Below are 16631 nucleotides of genomic sequence, written 5' to 3'. Positions count from 1 at the left end.
GTTATTATTTTCTATCTCTTAGAGTTAAATTTCTAGTTTATAAACTTAATATCTATAATACCCTTAGCTAAGGCTGCAAATTTATCTGCAATAGTATAGATATTATCTAAGTTTAATATTATAAGATAATAAATTGGGATGGATATCTTCTTTTCTTATAGCTCTTTTTTAATATAGTTTTATATAATTACTAGAGTCTTTTTTTAACTAATAACTTTATTATAGTATTTCTTACTGGAAAATTCTTTACTTATAATTTACCTATTTTTAGCAGATAAGTATTTTAGTAGCCTGATTAATTATTTGCTTTCTTAGCTAATTTATCTTTTAGATTCTTAATTCTTATTTTTTTTAACTAAATTTACTATAATATTATTTATCTAGATAGGCGGCTTATCTCTATATATACCTGCTTTTTTATTAATAAAAATTAAATTTAAATAGAAAGTAATATTATTATATAGGCCTTTATTAGAATAGACTTAGTTGGTATTTTAAATTCTATTTTTATATATTTAGTTAATTGCTTAGTTTTATAGCTAAGGTATTCTATTTCTTTAAATTTAGTATAGATTGCTAGATTTCTATTGTTTAAGTATATATAAAAAATTTAGAAAATACTTAAGCTATTATACTAATAGCCTTTAGATATTTAAATTATTAGTATATTATATAATTATTTTAAAAGGGATAAAAGCTTCCTTCTTACTAATTTAACCTATCCTCTATTTATATAGTACTTAATATATCCCTTCTAATAGTCTGCTATATAGTTTTTATAGTTATTAGAGTAATATTCTTATATTTTATAATACTAGTAAATTTAGGGGTATTAATTATAGCCTTATATTATATTTATCTTAAAATATTACTTATTATATAATTAATTAAATACTTTAAATTATATAATATTTATAGTAATATTTCTTAAGCTGGCCTGGGTCTATTATTTATAATCTAATTATAAAGAAATATTAGACTCTTTTTTTATATCTTTATATTCTTTATTATATTAATAGTAAGATCTTAAAATATTTATAAAAATATATCTATCTAATTATTTAATTTAGCTTTAGGTTAAATAAATACTTTTAGTACTATTATAATAGAAAGGGAGTTTATATTAAATATAGGCAGACCTGGGGTACTATAATTTATAAAATCCAGTAAAATACTTAGAGGGAGAATACTCTCTATTTAGTAGGCTAATATTACCTATATATCCAGTAGGCCTTTAAATAGCTTAAATAGTTATTTATATAGCAGGCTAGCTAGGTTATCTAGAGTTATCTAGCTGTAATTATATAAAGGTATTATAATATTATTTAGTATAATATTATATAGTACTCTTAACTGCAGAAGGGATATCTTTTAATTTATTAAGTTAATTATTTTATAGAGGTAGAAATACTTATTTATTTATATTAAAATAAGATTACAATTTCTTATTATTAGAGAAGTAGTATTAAAATAGCTAAGTTAAGTAATTAGTATTTCCAGCTAGTTCTAATCCTATAGTTAAAAGATAATCTTAAGATTTTATACTACTTCTAGCTATAGACTTAAGTATATAGTATATTTAACTTACTATAAGACCCCGGGGTCTATATATTATTAGAAGTAGGCAGCTTTTTAATTATTTAGAATCTTATAATTATTTATATATAGCTTGAATTCTTAAAGGAATTTTATTATATTTTGACTAAAAAAGATTTATTTAAATAGTATATATAATTTCTTTATTTAGTTTCCTCCTACTAGATTAATTATCTTAGAGATAAACTGTTAGAAATTTAGATTCCAGGCTGAAGTAACTATAGCTGAAATTAGAGTAGATATTGGAATTAGTAAAAGAGTTAACTTAACTAATAGAGGGGGTATAATATATATCTCTATTACTCTTAGAGGGTTTCTAGGTATCTAATTAGATACTTTAAGAGATCTTTATTTTTTTAAAGGTTAGTTTAATAAAGAAATCTAAGGCTTAGTATATAACCTATTAGATATTATATCTATAAGAACTCTTAGTAGTCCTTTTTATATCTTTAAGTATAAAATTACTACAGCTAGTAATATAATCCTAAGATTTATAGTTAGTAATTAAATTATTAGAATCTCTATAATTTAAAATATATCTATCTCTAGTATCTTTAGAAATAAGTATTTTTACTAAGGATACTCTTTCCCCCTTAAGCTCTAATTTCTTTTCTTCTCTTTTATCTTCTATTTTATTAGCTATACTAATAGCTTCTATTTTACTTATTTAATAGTAGGACTTCTTTTTTTAGTAGTATTTACTTCTATCTTTACTATATTTATTACTGTACTTTCTTATACTAATTTTATATTTATTATTAGGTATTCTTTTTTCTATATTAGATAGTTATTAAAAATTGCTAAATCTATTAAATTAGCTCCGGAAAAATATTTCTATTAGCTTATAGGTATCTAATCTAGTAAGCCGATACTACTTAATAGATTTATAATATCTAAGGCCGGGTATTAGGTTATTTTTAGAATTAAATCTCTTTCCTCCTCTAGACTTACTTAGACTTGGCTTTTTATCTTTCTTTTTTCTATTATTAAAGTAAATTCTAATAGCAGCTTAAAAATACTACTAGTAATAATTTCTACTAATAGCTTTAACTATATTAGCTTATTATCCTATTATAACCTTTAAATTTATTAGTAGGAGATATATTTAGTATGGACAGAGCCTATATAATAAGAGTTAGAAATACCCTATAATTTAGAAATAAAAAAGTCCTACAGCTAAAACCAGCAGATAGAAATTAATATAGAAAAGATATTAAGTACTTAATTAAGTACTTTTAAATAGAATAGAATAGAATAATTAATTAGAAAGGGATAAGAGCTGCTATAACAGCTAGTTAAATAATAAGTTAAGTAATAAAAATTATCTTTAAAAGTTTAAAATTAAAAAAGGGAAAAAATATACTCTTTTTTATAGAGGATAAGCTTATTTTTTAAGTAGTATTTAATCTTATAGGCTAGACTTACTGCTATTAAACTCCTGTATATCTATTAGTATTATTATAATAGTCTGGTTCTTTTTACTTTTTAGTACTAGCTTAGTATCTTATTTGCCTTTTAAAGGTTTTTATTCTTAGTAGTTAATAAGGCAATTTGATATATAACTATCTTTATCTTTTTTATAAGAAATTATAAAGCCTTTAAAATTAACTTTAAAGAGCTACTTTAATATCTTTTAATCTGCTTTTTAAGATATTTAAATTAAGATTTAATTTTAATTATAATTTTTAGAGTTTTTAAAATTTAAGGGGTTAATAGCTTAGCTATCTTCTTAATTAGTATTAGTATTTATAGCTAAATATTAAGCTTTAAGATAATAGTTTCTAGGTTAAGAAGAATAAGACTAGCTTCTTTAAAAACCCCCCTAATATTTCTTTTTATTATAGTAATCTTATATATTATATAAAAAACTAAAAAGAATTTAATTTTTAAAATATAAATAATAAAATATCTAATTAATTACTCTATTTCTTAATTATAAGCTTATTTTAATATATTAAAATATCTAATATTAAAAAGCTAGAATAGATAAAAGAAATAAGATAGTATATAAAACTAAATAATTTTCTTTTTCTTATAATATCTCTTGAATTTAATAGAGTAGTAATTTTTATAGCTATTAAAAATTAAAAGATAATAGAAATTAATTAATTAATTAGTTATATATTAATTAAAATACTTAAGTTACTTAAAATTAATTTTATTATTAATCTAGCTATTTTAAGTTATTATAATAGCCTAATTACCTAAAAGATTACTTTTTTAATATTAATTAGTAAGATAATATTAGCCTATATTAATAATAAATAGCTAAATTACCTAGCTTTTTATATTTATTATTTTAATAATTATAATTTATTTTTAATTTCTAGGCTATATTAATTTTAACTTTAAATATCTTTTTATATTTATAATAACTATTTTACTTATAATTATATCTATAAAAAAACTAATTTTATTAAAGTTATAGATATTATTTAATTAAATATTATATTTTATAATTATATTTATTATAAGTTAAAATTAATTATAAATAATAATTAAATTTTTATATTTAACTTTTTAATAGTTATATTTATAAAAAAATATATCTTTAAATTTAAATATTATTTAATAAAATTATAAGCTTAATATATACTAACTAGTAGTATATTATAGTTAATAAGTAATTAATTAGCTATATCTTTTATATTATATAGCTAAAAAGAGAATTCTTATAAATCTAAATTAAAAATAAAATAAATAATATAACAGGCAGTTAGGGACACTTAGGCTAGCTAGTCGCTAGCGGGGATATCTCTAGGGTGACCCGGATAGGGTTAAAAGAGAAGATCAGTGCCGTTACTAGGGGAAATCATCGTTTTTCCTTTCATCAGAGATTCTTCCTAGAAGTCAGAGAGGCCAAAAGGGCTCGAGGCTACTAGGGAGTCTATTAATTGATTGCCTTCATTTTTGAGAGATTTATTTGAGCCTTCTTGCCGTCACTACGTTCCCTGTCCAACTTCCGTCTTCGACCTCCCTCAGATATCGGGCTGCCGCAGGCCCCATTGATGCCTTGCCAGCGAACCTTCCTGCGACCGACCCGATATTCTATCTCATGAGATGCTTCCCTATCAGGAGACATAAGCCTCAGACTGGCCCGACCTTATACGCGTAATCTGGTGCAGCTTCGGGCTGACCGGCCAAGACGCCTGTGTGACGACTCTCTGTGCATTTCCCCTAGGGTAAGTTAATGAGTTGGGTGTTGTTTTCCGTCCCTTCCTGCTGCTAAAATAAGAATTTCTTCTTCTAGATTAAATAGCTTATATAAATTTAAAATAATATTATATCAAGACTAAATACCCTTTTACTAGCAACCTAGAGTATAATAATTAATTATATAGATCTCTATAGCGCGTCGGATATATAGATTTAGGTTATTTTAAAGGGCCTAAAGAGTAAGGAGTATTCTAGTCTTATAATTAGACTGTGATATACTGGGTAGTTGAGAATTAATTAATTAAATAGAGAGGATATAGGTTGAGGGATTTTTATCTTACTTACTTATTTATCTTACTCGCATATCAAGTACATTATCTTTTATATTCTTTTTAAATTTACGGGATATAGATAGTTAATTTCTAGTTCTAAATGCAGTTTAAAGAAGTCTGCAGAAACTAAAAAATCACATTATCAGGCCGATTTCTTCTTCTCGGCAATAATCTCCCGGAGTGCACGACCAATAGGTGCCCAGATAGGCTCCGGATCAATAGACACACCCACATCCATATTGTTGTGACAAATAGAGACAGCGATCCGGTCGCGAATATCAGCCCAGGCAAGAGAACCTCCCGCCCCTGGACTATAGATGACCTCACGATGGTCCCCAACAATCGGGTCCGAGGCTCCAACTTCTCCGCCGAGCCAGAAACCAGCAGCTCCAAACCAAACAGGGATCGGCAAAATCTTGTCCGGGTCTCGTGCACCTTCTCGAAGCTGCGTTAATGTCTTGACGTACTCGCTGGAGAGAATCCTGACACCGTCCAATTCACCGCCCTCTGCAATTGCAGCAAAGACCCGAGCAATAGCTGGCGCATTTCCTATGGCTCCAGCTCCTGGGTCCACGGCCTGCCGCATAACCTTGAGGTTGTGAACATTTGCACCCGGGAATACAGGCATGGGGCTGGTGTTGTATATATCGTCGAGGAAGGGTTCGTTGCCTCCGTAGAGTGTCGCCACTCTCGGGAGATCGGCATCAGGAACGCCGAGGAAGAGATCCGTGATGCCCAATGGTTTGCAGATCTCTTCTTGAACAAACACATTGAACGGCCGATGCTTGGGGTCTGTTCTTCGTACCACTTCACCCAAGATCCAACCCCAGACCAGCACGTGGTATGCGTTTGCGGTGCCTGGGGGAAACTTGGGCGTGAATTTTTCGACTTCCTGCACCATCCAGTCCCAATCCGCCAGAAGCTCCGGCGTCACGCCGTCTGGCATTTGAGGAATACCAGCACGGTGGCATAGTGCTTGTCCAATTGTAGTAGTTTCCTTTCCGTTGATACCAAACTCGGGCCAATACTTGGCAATTGGGTCCGAGAGCTTGAGGAGACCGCGGTCTGCCTGCATGTGGACTGCAAGGGATGTTATGCCTTTAGTGACGGAGAAGACTGAGAATATGGTCCCGGAATCAACTGGACGCTTTTCTTGGACATCTGCATATCCGGCGGTAGCTTCAATGATCAACTCTCCGCGGTAGTATGCCGCTACAGATACTCCTGTCTCTCCACGGTCGAGGACGGCCTGCAAAGCCTTTCTCATTCGAGGGTCAGAAGTCGAGATGTTAGAATCCATAATGAAGAGTAAATGTAGAGGATGTAGAGATATGATAGACTGGGTTTAACAGAAACGATTGAATATGAGATATACAAACTGATTTATAGTTATTCCAGACTTGTTTGCAACATCGTCACTGATTCAGTGCATAAAGTAGTATAGATCTACCCCTAAGTTAAAAAACCCAAAGCCTTCCCCAGGCTGACTCGGCATTTCCTTGGGATCCTTTTGTCCGCAAGCGGGGTAGAAAAGGTACAGACCGCGCGGCCTTCGCGGGCGAGCATCTCAGAGTCTAAGTTGAAGCCTCTGTGACACGCGTACCCGATTGATCCGCGAGAATTCCGCTTCGATTCTTCCGCAATACCAGAGTCTCTTAGCTCGAGATTGTGCGGGGAGAAATATTTAGTAACTCGGGTCCGGGGCCACACAGATGTCCGAGTCTTCTAGACCGTTCCGAACAGGCGCGCGGATCGCGCGGAAGGCGCGGACTCCCTGACTAATGTAAATCACACATGAAAAGGTCTAAGAGTTAGCATGTGTCTATTATTTTCCAGTTGTGGAATTTCGCGCCGGCATGCGGCCTTCATATAAAATGCAGATAGCGCCCAATTAACTGAAGGCTTCTCGGATATCCAACCGCCATCATGAATGTTCTCGTCGTTGGTGGAACTGGTATGATCGGTGGGCATGCTGCTCTATATTTATGCTCGATCGGATTCAAAGTGACCATTTCCGGTCGCCATCAGCCTGAAGTACCATTACTCTCCAAACTCCCGTTTATTCGAGGCGATTACACCAAGGACGAGATTGCAATAGAGCAACTGGCCGACTTCGATGTTGTCATCTTCGCAGCCGGGAGCGATATTCGCCATGTTCCAGACAATGAAGACGGAGATGGACACTTCCTTCGTGTCAATGGCACCATTGTTCCCGCCTTTGCCCGGCTGGCGCGCGATGCTGGCGTGAAGCAGTTCATCCACTTGGGCAGCTTCTACTACCACGTTGCACCAGAAAAGGTCAAGACCAGCGCTTACGTGCGGTCGCGCAAAATGGCAGCGGACGGAGTAGTGGCTCTTGCGACACCTGAGTTTTCCGCATGTAGCTTGGATGCTCCCTTTGTTGTTGGGACAGTGCCGGGAATGCAGTCGTCCATCTTCATCGCCATGACTCGGTATGCTCAAGGCACTCTTGGAATTCCCCCATACGCTCCGCCTGGCGGGGCGAGCTTCATTTCGGCTCAGTCGCTTTCCGAGGCAATTGCTGGCGCGATTGAGAACAGTGGCAAGGTATCGGGCAAGGCACTTGTCTTTGGGGACGAAAATCTCACCTTTGAGGCCTACTTTGGCATGTTCTTCCGTGCGCTCGGCCTGAATACCAAGGTTGTAGCTTCCGGTGAGGACCATCCACTTCTCCCTGAAGCCACTAGATATGCAGGCAATGTAATGGCGTCGGTGGAGACTACGCCGGACGTTTACGATCTTTTGGGAAGATATCGACGGGGCGATATCTATAGGGCAATACAGGAGATTGTCTCGCAGTATAAATAGTGAATACATTCTAACGAACTTTCCCTGCTGTGAAGATGTGGGCAGTATGAAATGGGCATCTACTGCTGGCACTCTTCTTATATATGAGACAGAGGCAATATTTGGACCTTGTGAAGAACGTGCTGGATTACCAATAACCCACAACAAACCCATATCCAGGGCACCACGGTACAGACGAAGCCCAGAACCAGAATGCATTAGACAACAATGTCGACATCCGATTACTTCTGGATTTTTCTTCTGCAGCTCACATGGCTGAGTTAGTCTATAGGTTTCAGAGTACTCTTCAGGTAACATTAAATTGCTAATGAGGGCGGTTTGCCCGGACTCCCTGGCGCGGATTCCGTGGGCGACGATCCCACACCGACGGTATCCTCAGCCCACGGATCCCGTGGCCACGGACTTAACCATGCGTATGTGACACTTGCCGTAGAGCTCCGCTTCTTCCCTTTATTCACTGATGCATCCACAGTAAAAGTACAGACATCTTATATCGGTACACTGTGGCAGAAGGTACCAAGTGTGCGCACATCCGTCTTGCAATATCAACAGGACACTACTATTCACCACGTTATCCACATAATTTGCGCTCTCGCATTTCACTATGCCTTCACATAAGCCAACGCCTCCTCCTTATGATGTCGCCGTCGATGTTGTCATCGTTGGGGCCGGATTTGGCGGTTGCTATGCACTTCACGAAATGCGTCGTCAAGGCTACACAGCCAAGATTCTTGAAGCTGAAGCTGACTTCGGTGGTGTTTGGCACTTCAACAGATACCCCGGTGTCAGGGTTGACTCCGAGACTCCTGTGTACCAGCTAAGTCTGCCCAATGTCACAGACTCTTTCAACTTTACAGAAAGATTCCCTGACGGCGAGGAGCTGCGGCGATACTTTGCCCATCTGGATCAGACTCTAGATCTACGCAAAGATACCATCTTCAATACTAGAGTCATTGGCGTTCACTTCGATGAAACAAAAACTACATGGTCTTTCTCCACAGAGTCAGGATTGCGCGCTACCTCCCGATACGTCATCTTCGCGTCCGGGTCGACCAACAAGGCCTTCATTCCCAATTTCCCCGGCATCGAACGGTTCAACGGAACCCTTATTCATCCTTCATCCTGGTTACAGAATCTTGATGTAAAGGGGAAGAAGATTGGAATCATTGGCCAGGGTGCCTCCGGAGTCCAAATACTTCAGACCCTTGCGAAACAAGATTGCGAGGTGACCGTGTTTATTCGGACTCCCTGCACAGCGATGCCGATGGGTCAGAGACCCATATCCACTAGAGAGTCGGAAGAGTTGAAGAATCTCTATGACGGTATCTTCACCAAGGCAAAATACAACAGTTCGGCAGGGTATGCCTATAATCCCTGCCACGCTTCTTACAACGACCTAAGCAAAGAAGAGCGCCATCAATATTACGAGAAGCTATGGGCAAGGGGCGGGTACGGTTTCTTATCGAGCAACTTTCCAGAAAACATGTTCAGCAAAGAGGCAAATGCAGAGGTGTACGACTTCTGGGTAAACAAGGTGCGAGCACGCATGACCGACCCTGTCAAACGCGACATTGTTGCTCCCCTGAAGCAGTTTCAATGGATTGGAACAAAGCGGCCCAGCTTGGAGATGAACTATTACGAGATGCTGGACCGCCCTAACGTCAAGCTCGTGGACCTGAAGAGCACGCCAATCAAAGAATTTACAAGTGGCGGAATCACCACGATTGACGACAAAGCTCATGAGCTGGATGTTGTGGTTTTTGCTACTGGCTACGATTCTGTGACAGGAAGCCTTTATGACATGAATATCAACGACAAGGGCGGCAATTCGCTGCAGAAGAAATGGGAAGAGGGAATCAAGACGTATCTCGGAATGATGGTTCCTGGACTTCCCAATGCCTTCATCCTTTACGGCCCACAGGCCCCGACCGCGCTGGCAAACGGTCCTCCATTTCTCGAACTTCAAGTCGAATGGGTCACCAAGCTTCTAGATAATATGAAGAAAGACAAGGTACAGACAGTCGAGGTCTCTAGTGAGGCGGCAGAGGCATGGGGACAAGCCTCCTCAGACACGTTCGAAATGCTGCTCCATCGGGAGACTCCGTCTTGGTGGAATGGAGCGAATATCCCTGGCAAGAGGAGAGAACCGCTGATCTGGCACGGCGGTATCCCGGCTTGGTGGAAGGAGTGTTCCAATGCACTCGCAGATTGGTCCAAATTTACTGTCAGCAAGTAATTCGGTCCCAAGAACGATGATGTGGTAGCGGATAGAGACACCATCTCTTAAATTTAGAGGCTAAGAGGGAGCTGAAGGTCGCGCGATCGCTGCTGATCAGGATATAGCGGTTGCTGTGTGCTGTAGCCTGCTATCCTTTAGGGCCTATAGAAATCAGGAAGTACTTAGTGTACTTATATCTAACCTAATGATTAGGACTTACTTCTTATGGATAAGACTTTTTAAAGGGCCCTCCGTAAACCCCGACTTATCCGCAACAGATGAATTCCCCCCTGCACTGTACTTTTAGTCCTGCGAGGGGAGTTGGGATGCCCCACTCTGGCTGACGGCACAATGACACAATGATAGCTGTGCTGCAGTCTTAGCATATATCCGTGATCAAAGAGATCGTTGTATAATTTATTGATGCTGTAAATGAAGTTTGGCATCACATCCCGATGCATTTTCTCGGGCGCTCCATTCTGCCAGATGGTCAGTATTCTGTCCTGATATGTCTCAATGAAGCGGTTGTGGCTTGTGGTAGAGTTTTGCCTCCCGTCTCTAATAAAGCAAAATCTGGTGGCAAATTAATGGAGTACATTTTATTCAGATCTAGAGTTCAAATTGGCCGTCTTGCGTTTCGCAATGGAATGTGCAGCAGCCCAAGTGCATCTGCTCAGACACTACACAGGTTATTATCAACGGCTTTATACAACTACCTGCGCCAGTAACACGGCAGCAAGCTCCAACGGCGACTATATCTGCAAAAACGAAGACGTGTTGATTTCGGGATTATGCTGAGACTCCTGGACCAGCTTCCAGACCGGCTGCTAAGAATCCGGTCTGGACCGGGTCTCAGATTCCCGGCATGTGGGTCTTCCGGTCTCAGACCCCCGGACCTCGGTCCGGAAGGCTACCGGAGGCCGCCCACATCTTCATATACAAAACCGATCCCTAGCCCTTAGTTAGATAGGAAATGAAGAGCTTTTATCATCACCATCGTTCTATCCTCAATGTAGCAGATCGCGATCTGGGATTCTGGTGCCGAAGTGTGCAACTGCTAGATGGTACCAGAACAACCCACGCTTTTATCATAATATTTACAAAACCTGGCTGCCCCATTAACTTGGGGCTTTAATTACACTGTTCCTGCCTACTAAGCGCAAGGATAATATCTAAACCCTTGCTTTTTGTTCAACTTCGGGAGCTCAAGTTGCACTCGCTTGACAGCTAGACAAACATGTCGCCCTCCAGTTTAATCAAGACTATGGAATCCAAGCACACGATTGCAGATGCAACTTCCCCAAGCCAAAGAGAGTGAGGCGAATAAACTGGCTTAAGTAAAAACCATGTCAAAGAACCGGTGTGGGCGCAATTGTATATGTACCACCCTCTGTAAATTGTACAGCACTGTACTTCTAGACCCGTAGCGCCGTACTACGCATGACACTCGTCATTTACTCTGCACTTAGCTTAGTAATTGCAGTGGCAATCGTTAAAAAGGAGAAGGAAATGATGATATGATGAAATAAAATGTGATTCATGCATGATGACTATTTAAGTAATATCGATAAATTTGAAGCTCGTACTACACTCATTGTGCTGGAGACGTTCCAACGGACAGTCGATTTGATGAAGAATCCTCTTTTGGCCAAGTGCATGTGAACGCCAATACTTTCTAACGTTCGGTGTTTCTTATTAGTCGTATTATCGACAACCCCGGCTACGCTGCCCCACCGAACCTACCACCCAACAGCATCTTCAAGGCGCGTAAAATCTCATCAAAAGGGGCACCGCAAGATCAGCCAACCGTCACGACGTAGCAGGAGTCGAACCGCAAGAGACGCGTCGGTTCTGCGTCGTGCTATTTGACGAGAGGGCTAAATGGTTGTGATGATGGCGACTCCCGCGCTAGATTACTTCAAGACTGGTCTCGACACGGAGGATGGCCACAGCACCAGTGACGCTGAAACGCGTCGCGATCCTGTCAAGAGGGAGTTGAGTTCTTGCGCCATGTCTTCGAGACCGAGTCCAGCGAAACGGATACGGATCTCCAATGACGATCCCGATGCCCAGGAACAGATGCTAGGTATGTCACCAAGTGCTCACCTCTCATGGCACACGGGCTAACGCAATCTACAGAAAGAAGCATGTCCAGGAGCGTGTCCGTTATGAATAGCTCAAGCCGGCAAGGCCTTTGCTTGAGCCCTCAGGACCTCGAGATCGAGCTGCGACTCGCTTCCGAGTATCCTCTACGTCGCTTGCCCGTCTCAGCAATGCGTGAGCCCACCACGCACATGAAACAGTTCGCCACGCTCCGGACGACGCCCGTGATACCATTAGAGGCCAAGGTAAGTTTCACATTCCCATCTCTCTTCATGAGTTCTGACACCGAGACGCAGGCCTTGGTATCCGAACAATCCGGCTGGGCACATACGCCAAAAGACAGCTGGTTTTACTGCCACCAAACTAACCCACCCCTAGACGTCGGAGCAACATATTCCGATTACGTGCACAAACGCATTGTAAACATCCGGCGCAATGCAGTGTCTTGCAAGCAGAAAATGGAAGATGAAGCCAGCTGGAACGAGAGTGTTAATTCGTCATTGCTTGAGCTTGCGTTCGGTGATGACAAGGTCACAGATGTTTCTTATCGCAACATGTACGCCAGTCGGTCTTTCATAACCCTTAGTTTTCAAGCTAACACGACCCAGTTCACGATGCAGCATCCAACCCGAGCTGCGCGATCCAAACCCGGTTCTAGCGGATCCCAAGATCGACTACGCCGTGCTGCTCACCGTGGAAGAGTGCCATCCGTTGACAGCGTTTCTCAACCAGCTCCGAACTCTTGATCCCAGTCGGAATCACACGACACACGTGCAGCTAAGCGATGGCGCTAACACACCAATAAGTATCGGTATCAAAACAGTGAGCGGCCAGGATGATGGTTCCATACGGGGCAATGCGCAGCTGGCCGCCTGGTTGCGAGCCCAGTTCCGACATCTTGCCTCATTGCCAAAAGCCGACCCTGAGAATCTCCCTATTATCCCTTTTGTTTTCGTCCAAGGTGCTTCATGGCGCATTGACTTTGCCCAACGCACCAAAGATGAGCTGGTACAGTGCCCCTACTCTCTATCCAGTAGCCGTATCGTCACTAACTGAGAGTCTAGATTATCTGGGATGGCTTTTACGTTGGGTCATCTGATGAGATCCACGGCTGCTATTGCATTCTTGCCGCCCTCGCCTTATTAGAAGACTGGACTCTGGATCCATTCCTCGACTGGTTCGAACATGCCATAGGGGCTATAGAGAAAGATGATGATGGACAGGTTGCGGTGTATTATGGCAAGCCCCCTGGACAACGCAGTGTCCCCTACGATGGCGGGCTTCACATCTTTGGCCAGGAGATAAACTACGATACGTTGGGTTACAATGGCTTTGGCTACAATGGTTGAGGAGTAAAAGTCATCAGGGACAAGCCACTGGTATATCCCATCCCCTTTTTCTCACGCTCACACCTCGGGTGTGTTCTTTAGGTACCCTTCATTGTAATTGCTACAGGACATAATTCATTTGCTGTCGACTGTCCGGGTCGAGTTCGAAGTCAGCTAAATGAAACTGGGCCCATCAACCAAGTTGCCCCAGTTCTAGTTGCCTTCGAACTCGCAAGTCCCGATATCAACGCTTGCTACCGTATGGTCTAATATGACATAACGGGAGAAGCATATAGCAGAACGATAGCAGAAATATTTTATAACAAGTTTTAATTACTATAGTTTTAGATTAATTGAATAGCTTTGGACGCTTAAGACCTACAATATGCTTTGTCTCAATAGCCGTAGCCTCAGGGCTGCGAGCCTCCTCTATGCCAGCTCCAGGATGAAAGCCAATATCAGTTGGGTTTCCCTTGCGAACGCCAAAATTTCAAGGTTTGTATCTCCTTGATTCACTGAATCTAGGTCCCAGTTTACCTTCCTCCTCCAATCGGCACCTGCCGTTGCTCAGGCACCTCGTGCTTCTCATGACGTAGCTACCTACCCTGGAGCTAAACTCACATCCGTGCACGAACCAATTACGTAGCTGGGTCGCTTATCGATAAACAGCTCTCCATCAACAGCACCACCACCACCCATTCTCTACTCCACGACGAGCTTGCAGCATCATCGGAAGCGCGCAAGATGTCATGACGCGAAGACCGTCACAATGCTGCCCGAACCGACGCTCACGCTGACCCTGCCCAGCATTAACGACGGCCTCACCCTCGACTGCCGCGTCTACCACCCGCTGTCGCTCGCTGCGAATCCCCGCGCCCCGCCATGGCAGCGACATGCCGCCGTGATTGCGCACCCGTATGCGCCATTTGGCGGCTGCTACGATGACCCCGTTGTTGAGACTGTGGCCGGACAGCTGCTGCGCAAGGGTTTTCTGGTTGGCACGTTCAACTTTCGGTACGTCGTTGCTGCGATGCTATCGCTGTGATTTGGAATGTCGAGATTGAATCTAGACGGACTGTCACCGAGGCTCCAAGATAATTGCTAACCAGCGCCGTAGCGGAGCGAGCGGTTCGGCAGGCCGGACATCATGGACTGCAAAGCCTGAGCGCGACGACTATGCGACAATGGTAGCCTTCATCGTCTACTACGTTCACCACCTCGATCCCTTCCGCCCGCATTCTTCGTCTTCAGATGTATTCGGTCCGTCGCCAGACACGTTGAGCCCACCTGGCGATGCTCCGGTACCGACTATCCCGCCACCCGCGCCCCCAGTTCTCCTCCTGGGAGGTTATTCCTACGGCGCCATGATCACCACCCAGATCCCTCCGCTGCACGTTATCCTCGAGCCGTTTGCGTCCCCGCTCGCTGGCTCCGACGCTGCCGAGGTTCGTCTCCGGGCCGAGCACCTCGCCCAGCAGCAAAATGTCGTCCTGGCAAGTGCTCGTTCCGTTATGCTGGAGCGTGGAATCAGGAGCCCTAGCAAGCGCGGGGTGAGGATTGGAGGCGACGAAGGAGGAAGCCCTAGGAAGAGTCACGAAAGCCACGGCGGTCGGCGAAGCTTCTCGCTTGATGCCGAGGATAAGATCCGCAGGGGTGTGCACGACTTCGTGGCCAAGGCGAAATCAGGACGACATGGCCACAGGTTGTTCCACGCAAAGTTGGACAGTTATGATCGAGCGATTACGCCTCCAAAACCGCCCCCGCCGCCGGAACCGCAGCCGGATGAGAAACTAGCCGCCATACGAAACCTGACGATACCTGGTGCAGCCTACCTTTTGGTGTCGCCGCTCCAGGGTCTAGTCACTCACCTCGCCACCATGTCACTGGTCCCTACCGCACTCGCGAAACAGAAGAGCCCTCAAGAAGCAGAGGCAGAGGAGAAGCTCGTTCGAAATCCCACCCTGGCGGTGTTTGGAGACACGGACGTCTTTGTGGCGTCGCACAAGCTACGGGGATGGGCGGCACGCATCGAGGGGCGCCAAGGGTCTAAGTTCAAGGCGCACGAGGTCACAACTGCGGGACACTTTTGGGTCGAAGAGGGAGTTTTGTATCGAATGAGAGATGAAGTTGCCGCGTTTGCGGACAAGATACTTATGAATTAATGCCGGGTGTGGCGAGGGTTGGTAATGAGTCGTTTGCCTCCACTGCAAGCTAGTTTCATAGAGTAACATGTGTTGAAGGGACTAAGCGTATATACTACATCCATTCAAGCTATAAATAGAGCTCTTCTTTTCCCTCGCTAACTTACTGGTCAACAGTGAGGAGTACGTAACGCTGAACGGTACTGGCTGAGTTCATGTGTTGTGTATCTCCGAAACTTCGACACTTGCAGCTGCTCGATCTATAGTGCTACCACCAAGTCAGTTGCCTGCAGGCTGCCTGATACGGCGTGAATCATGAAGTTTGGCCATGAATGATTGATACAATATGCGAGTGGTTTGCGGCGTTCAGAAGAGTCATGTTGCAAGGACTAGGCTGCTGAGCACTATTCCGGCGGCCATGAGACATGTTTCTTCCGTGTGGGAACTCCGCTGACAGAACAACACGAGGGGTCAAGATAATAGATTCGGTGAGTAACCCCACCTCAGGCTTTGAAACAATGCAGCTACGTTGGAATCAGGACTTGCCAATGTAATAAATCAGGACCGATAATAGACAGACTTGGTTTGGCATGGCGACGGGCCGCTCATGACACTTGTGGGCGGGCTCTGTCTCTCTTCCGCACAATCTACAGACTCCTGAAACCGATAGTTGTGACGAAAGTGAGAAAAAGGAAGTCGGAAAACTAAACACGTGGACGGCACTGTGGCGTGCTCTCGGTTGATGTCTCTCTAAATGTGCTTTGTCTTTGAGTGGCCGATAGCCAACGACTAGAGCGACGCGAAAGATCGGCGGCTTGGGCATCTGCGTGTCAGGATAATACGCGCCCTTTGCCGCCCAAAACGACCTTCGAATCATGGCTTAACATATACAACCGCTGCAACCGCTGCCGCCGTCTGTGTCGGACAT

General features: G+C 42.3%; 5 protein-coding genes across 5 annotated transcripts; 4 read left to right on the top strand and 1 right to left on the bottom strand.

Moving 5' to 3' along the window:
- Positions 1-5226: 5226 nt before the first annotated feature.
- Positions 5227-6384, bottom strand: BGZ61DRAFT_372885 (beta-lactamase/transpeptidase-like protein; the record flags this gene model as incomplete). Its single annotated transcript, XM_046242214.1, has 1 exon — positions 5227-6384. One exon carries the CDS (start codon positions 6382-6384, stop codon positions 5227-5229), a length of 1158 nt encoding a protein of 385 aa, XP_046094708.1.
- A 626-nt stretch (positions 6385-7010) lies between these two features.
- On the top strand, positions 7011-7913 carry BGZ61DRAFT_434765 (uncharacterized protein; the record flags this gene model as incomplete). Its single annotated transcript, XM_046243966.1, has 1 exon — positions 7011-7913. The coding sequence occupies one exon, from the start codon at positions 7011-7013 to the stop codon at positions 7911-7913; it is 903 nt and encodes a 300-aa protein (XP_046094707.1).
- A 604-nt stretch (positions 7914-8517) lies between these two features.
- Positions 8518-10149, top strand: BGZ61DRAFT_541153 (uncharacterized protein; the record flags this gene model as incomplete). Its single annotated transcript, XM_046255004.1, has 1 exon — positions 8518-10149. One exon carries the CDS (start codon positions 8518-8520, stop codon positions 10147-10149), a length of 1632 nt encoding a protein of 543 aa, XP_046094706.1.
- A 2150-nt stretch (positions 10150-12299) lies between these two features.
- Positions 12300-13290, top strand: BGZ61DRAFT_372883 (uncharacterized protein; the record flags this gene model as incomplete). Its single annotated transcript, XM_046242213.1, has 3 exons — positions 12300-12479; positions 12531-12790; positions 12843-13290. 3 exons carry the CDS (start codon positions 12300-12302, stop codon positions 13288-13290), a joined length of 888 nt encoding a protein of 295 aa, XP_046094705.1.
- Positions 13291-14251: 961 nt separating this feature from the next.
- On the top strand, positions 14252-15861 carry BGZ61DRAFT_524078 (Alpha/Beta hydrolase protein). Its single transcript, XM_046252621.1, has 2 exons — positions 14252-14576; positions 14680-15861. The coding sequence occupies exons 1-2, from the start codon at positions 14332-14334 to the stop codon at positions 15722-15724; spliced, it is 1290 nt and encodes a 429-aa protein (XP_046094704.1). The 5' UTR covers positions 14252-14331; the 3' UTR covers positions 15725-15861.
- Positions 15862-16631: the final 770 nt, after the last annotated feature.

The sequence above is a fragment of the Ilyonectria robusta genome (genome assembly GCF_021365365.1).
Source record: "Ilyonectria robusta strain PMI_751 chromosome Unknown BGZ61scaffold_54, whole genome shotgun sequence".
NCBI lineage: Eukaryota > Fungi > Ascomycota > Sordariomycetes > Hypocreales > Nectriaceae > Ilyonectria > Ilyonectria robusta.
The sequence above is the reverse complement of the archived record's forward strand: the minus strand, read 5'-3'. Positions and strand labels throughout refer to the sequence as shown.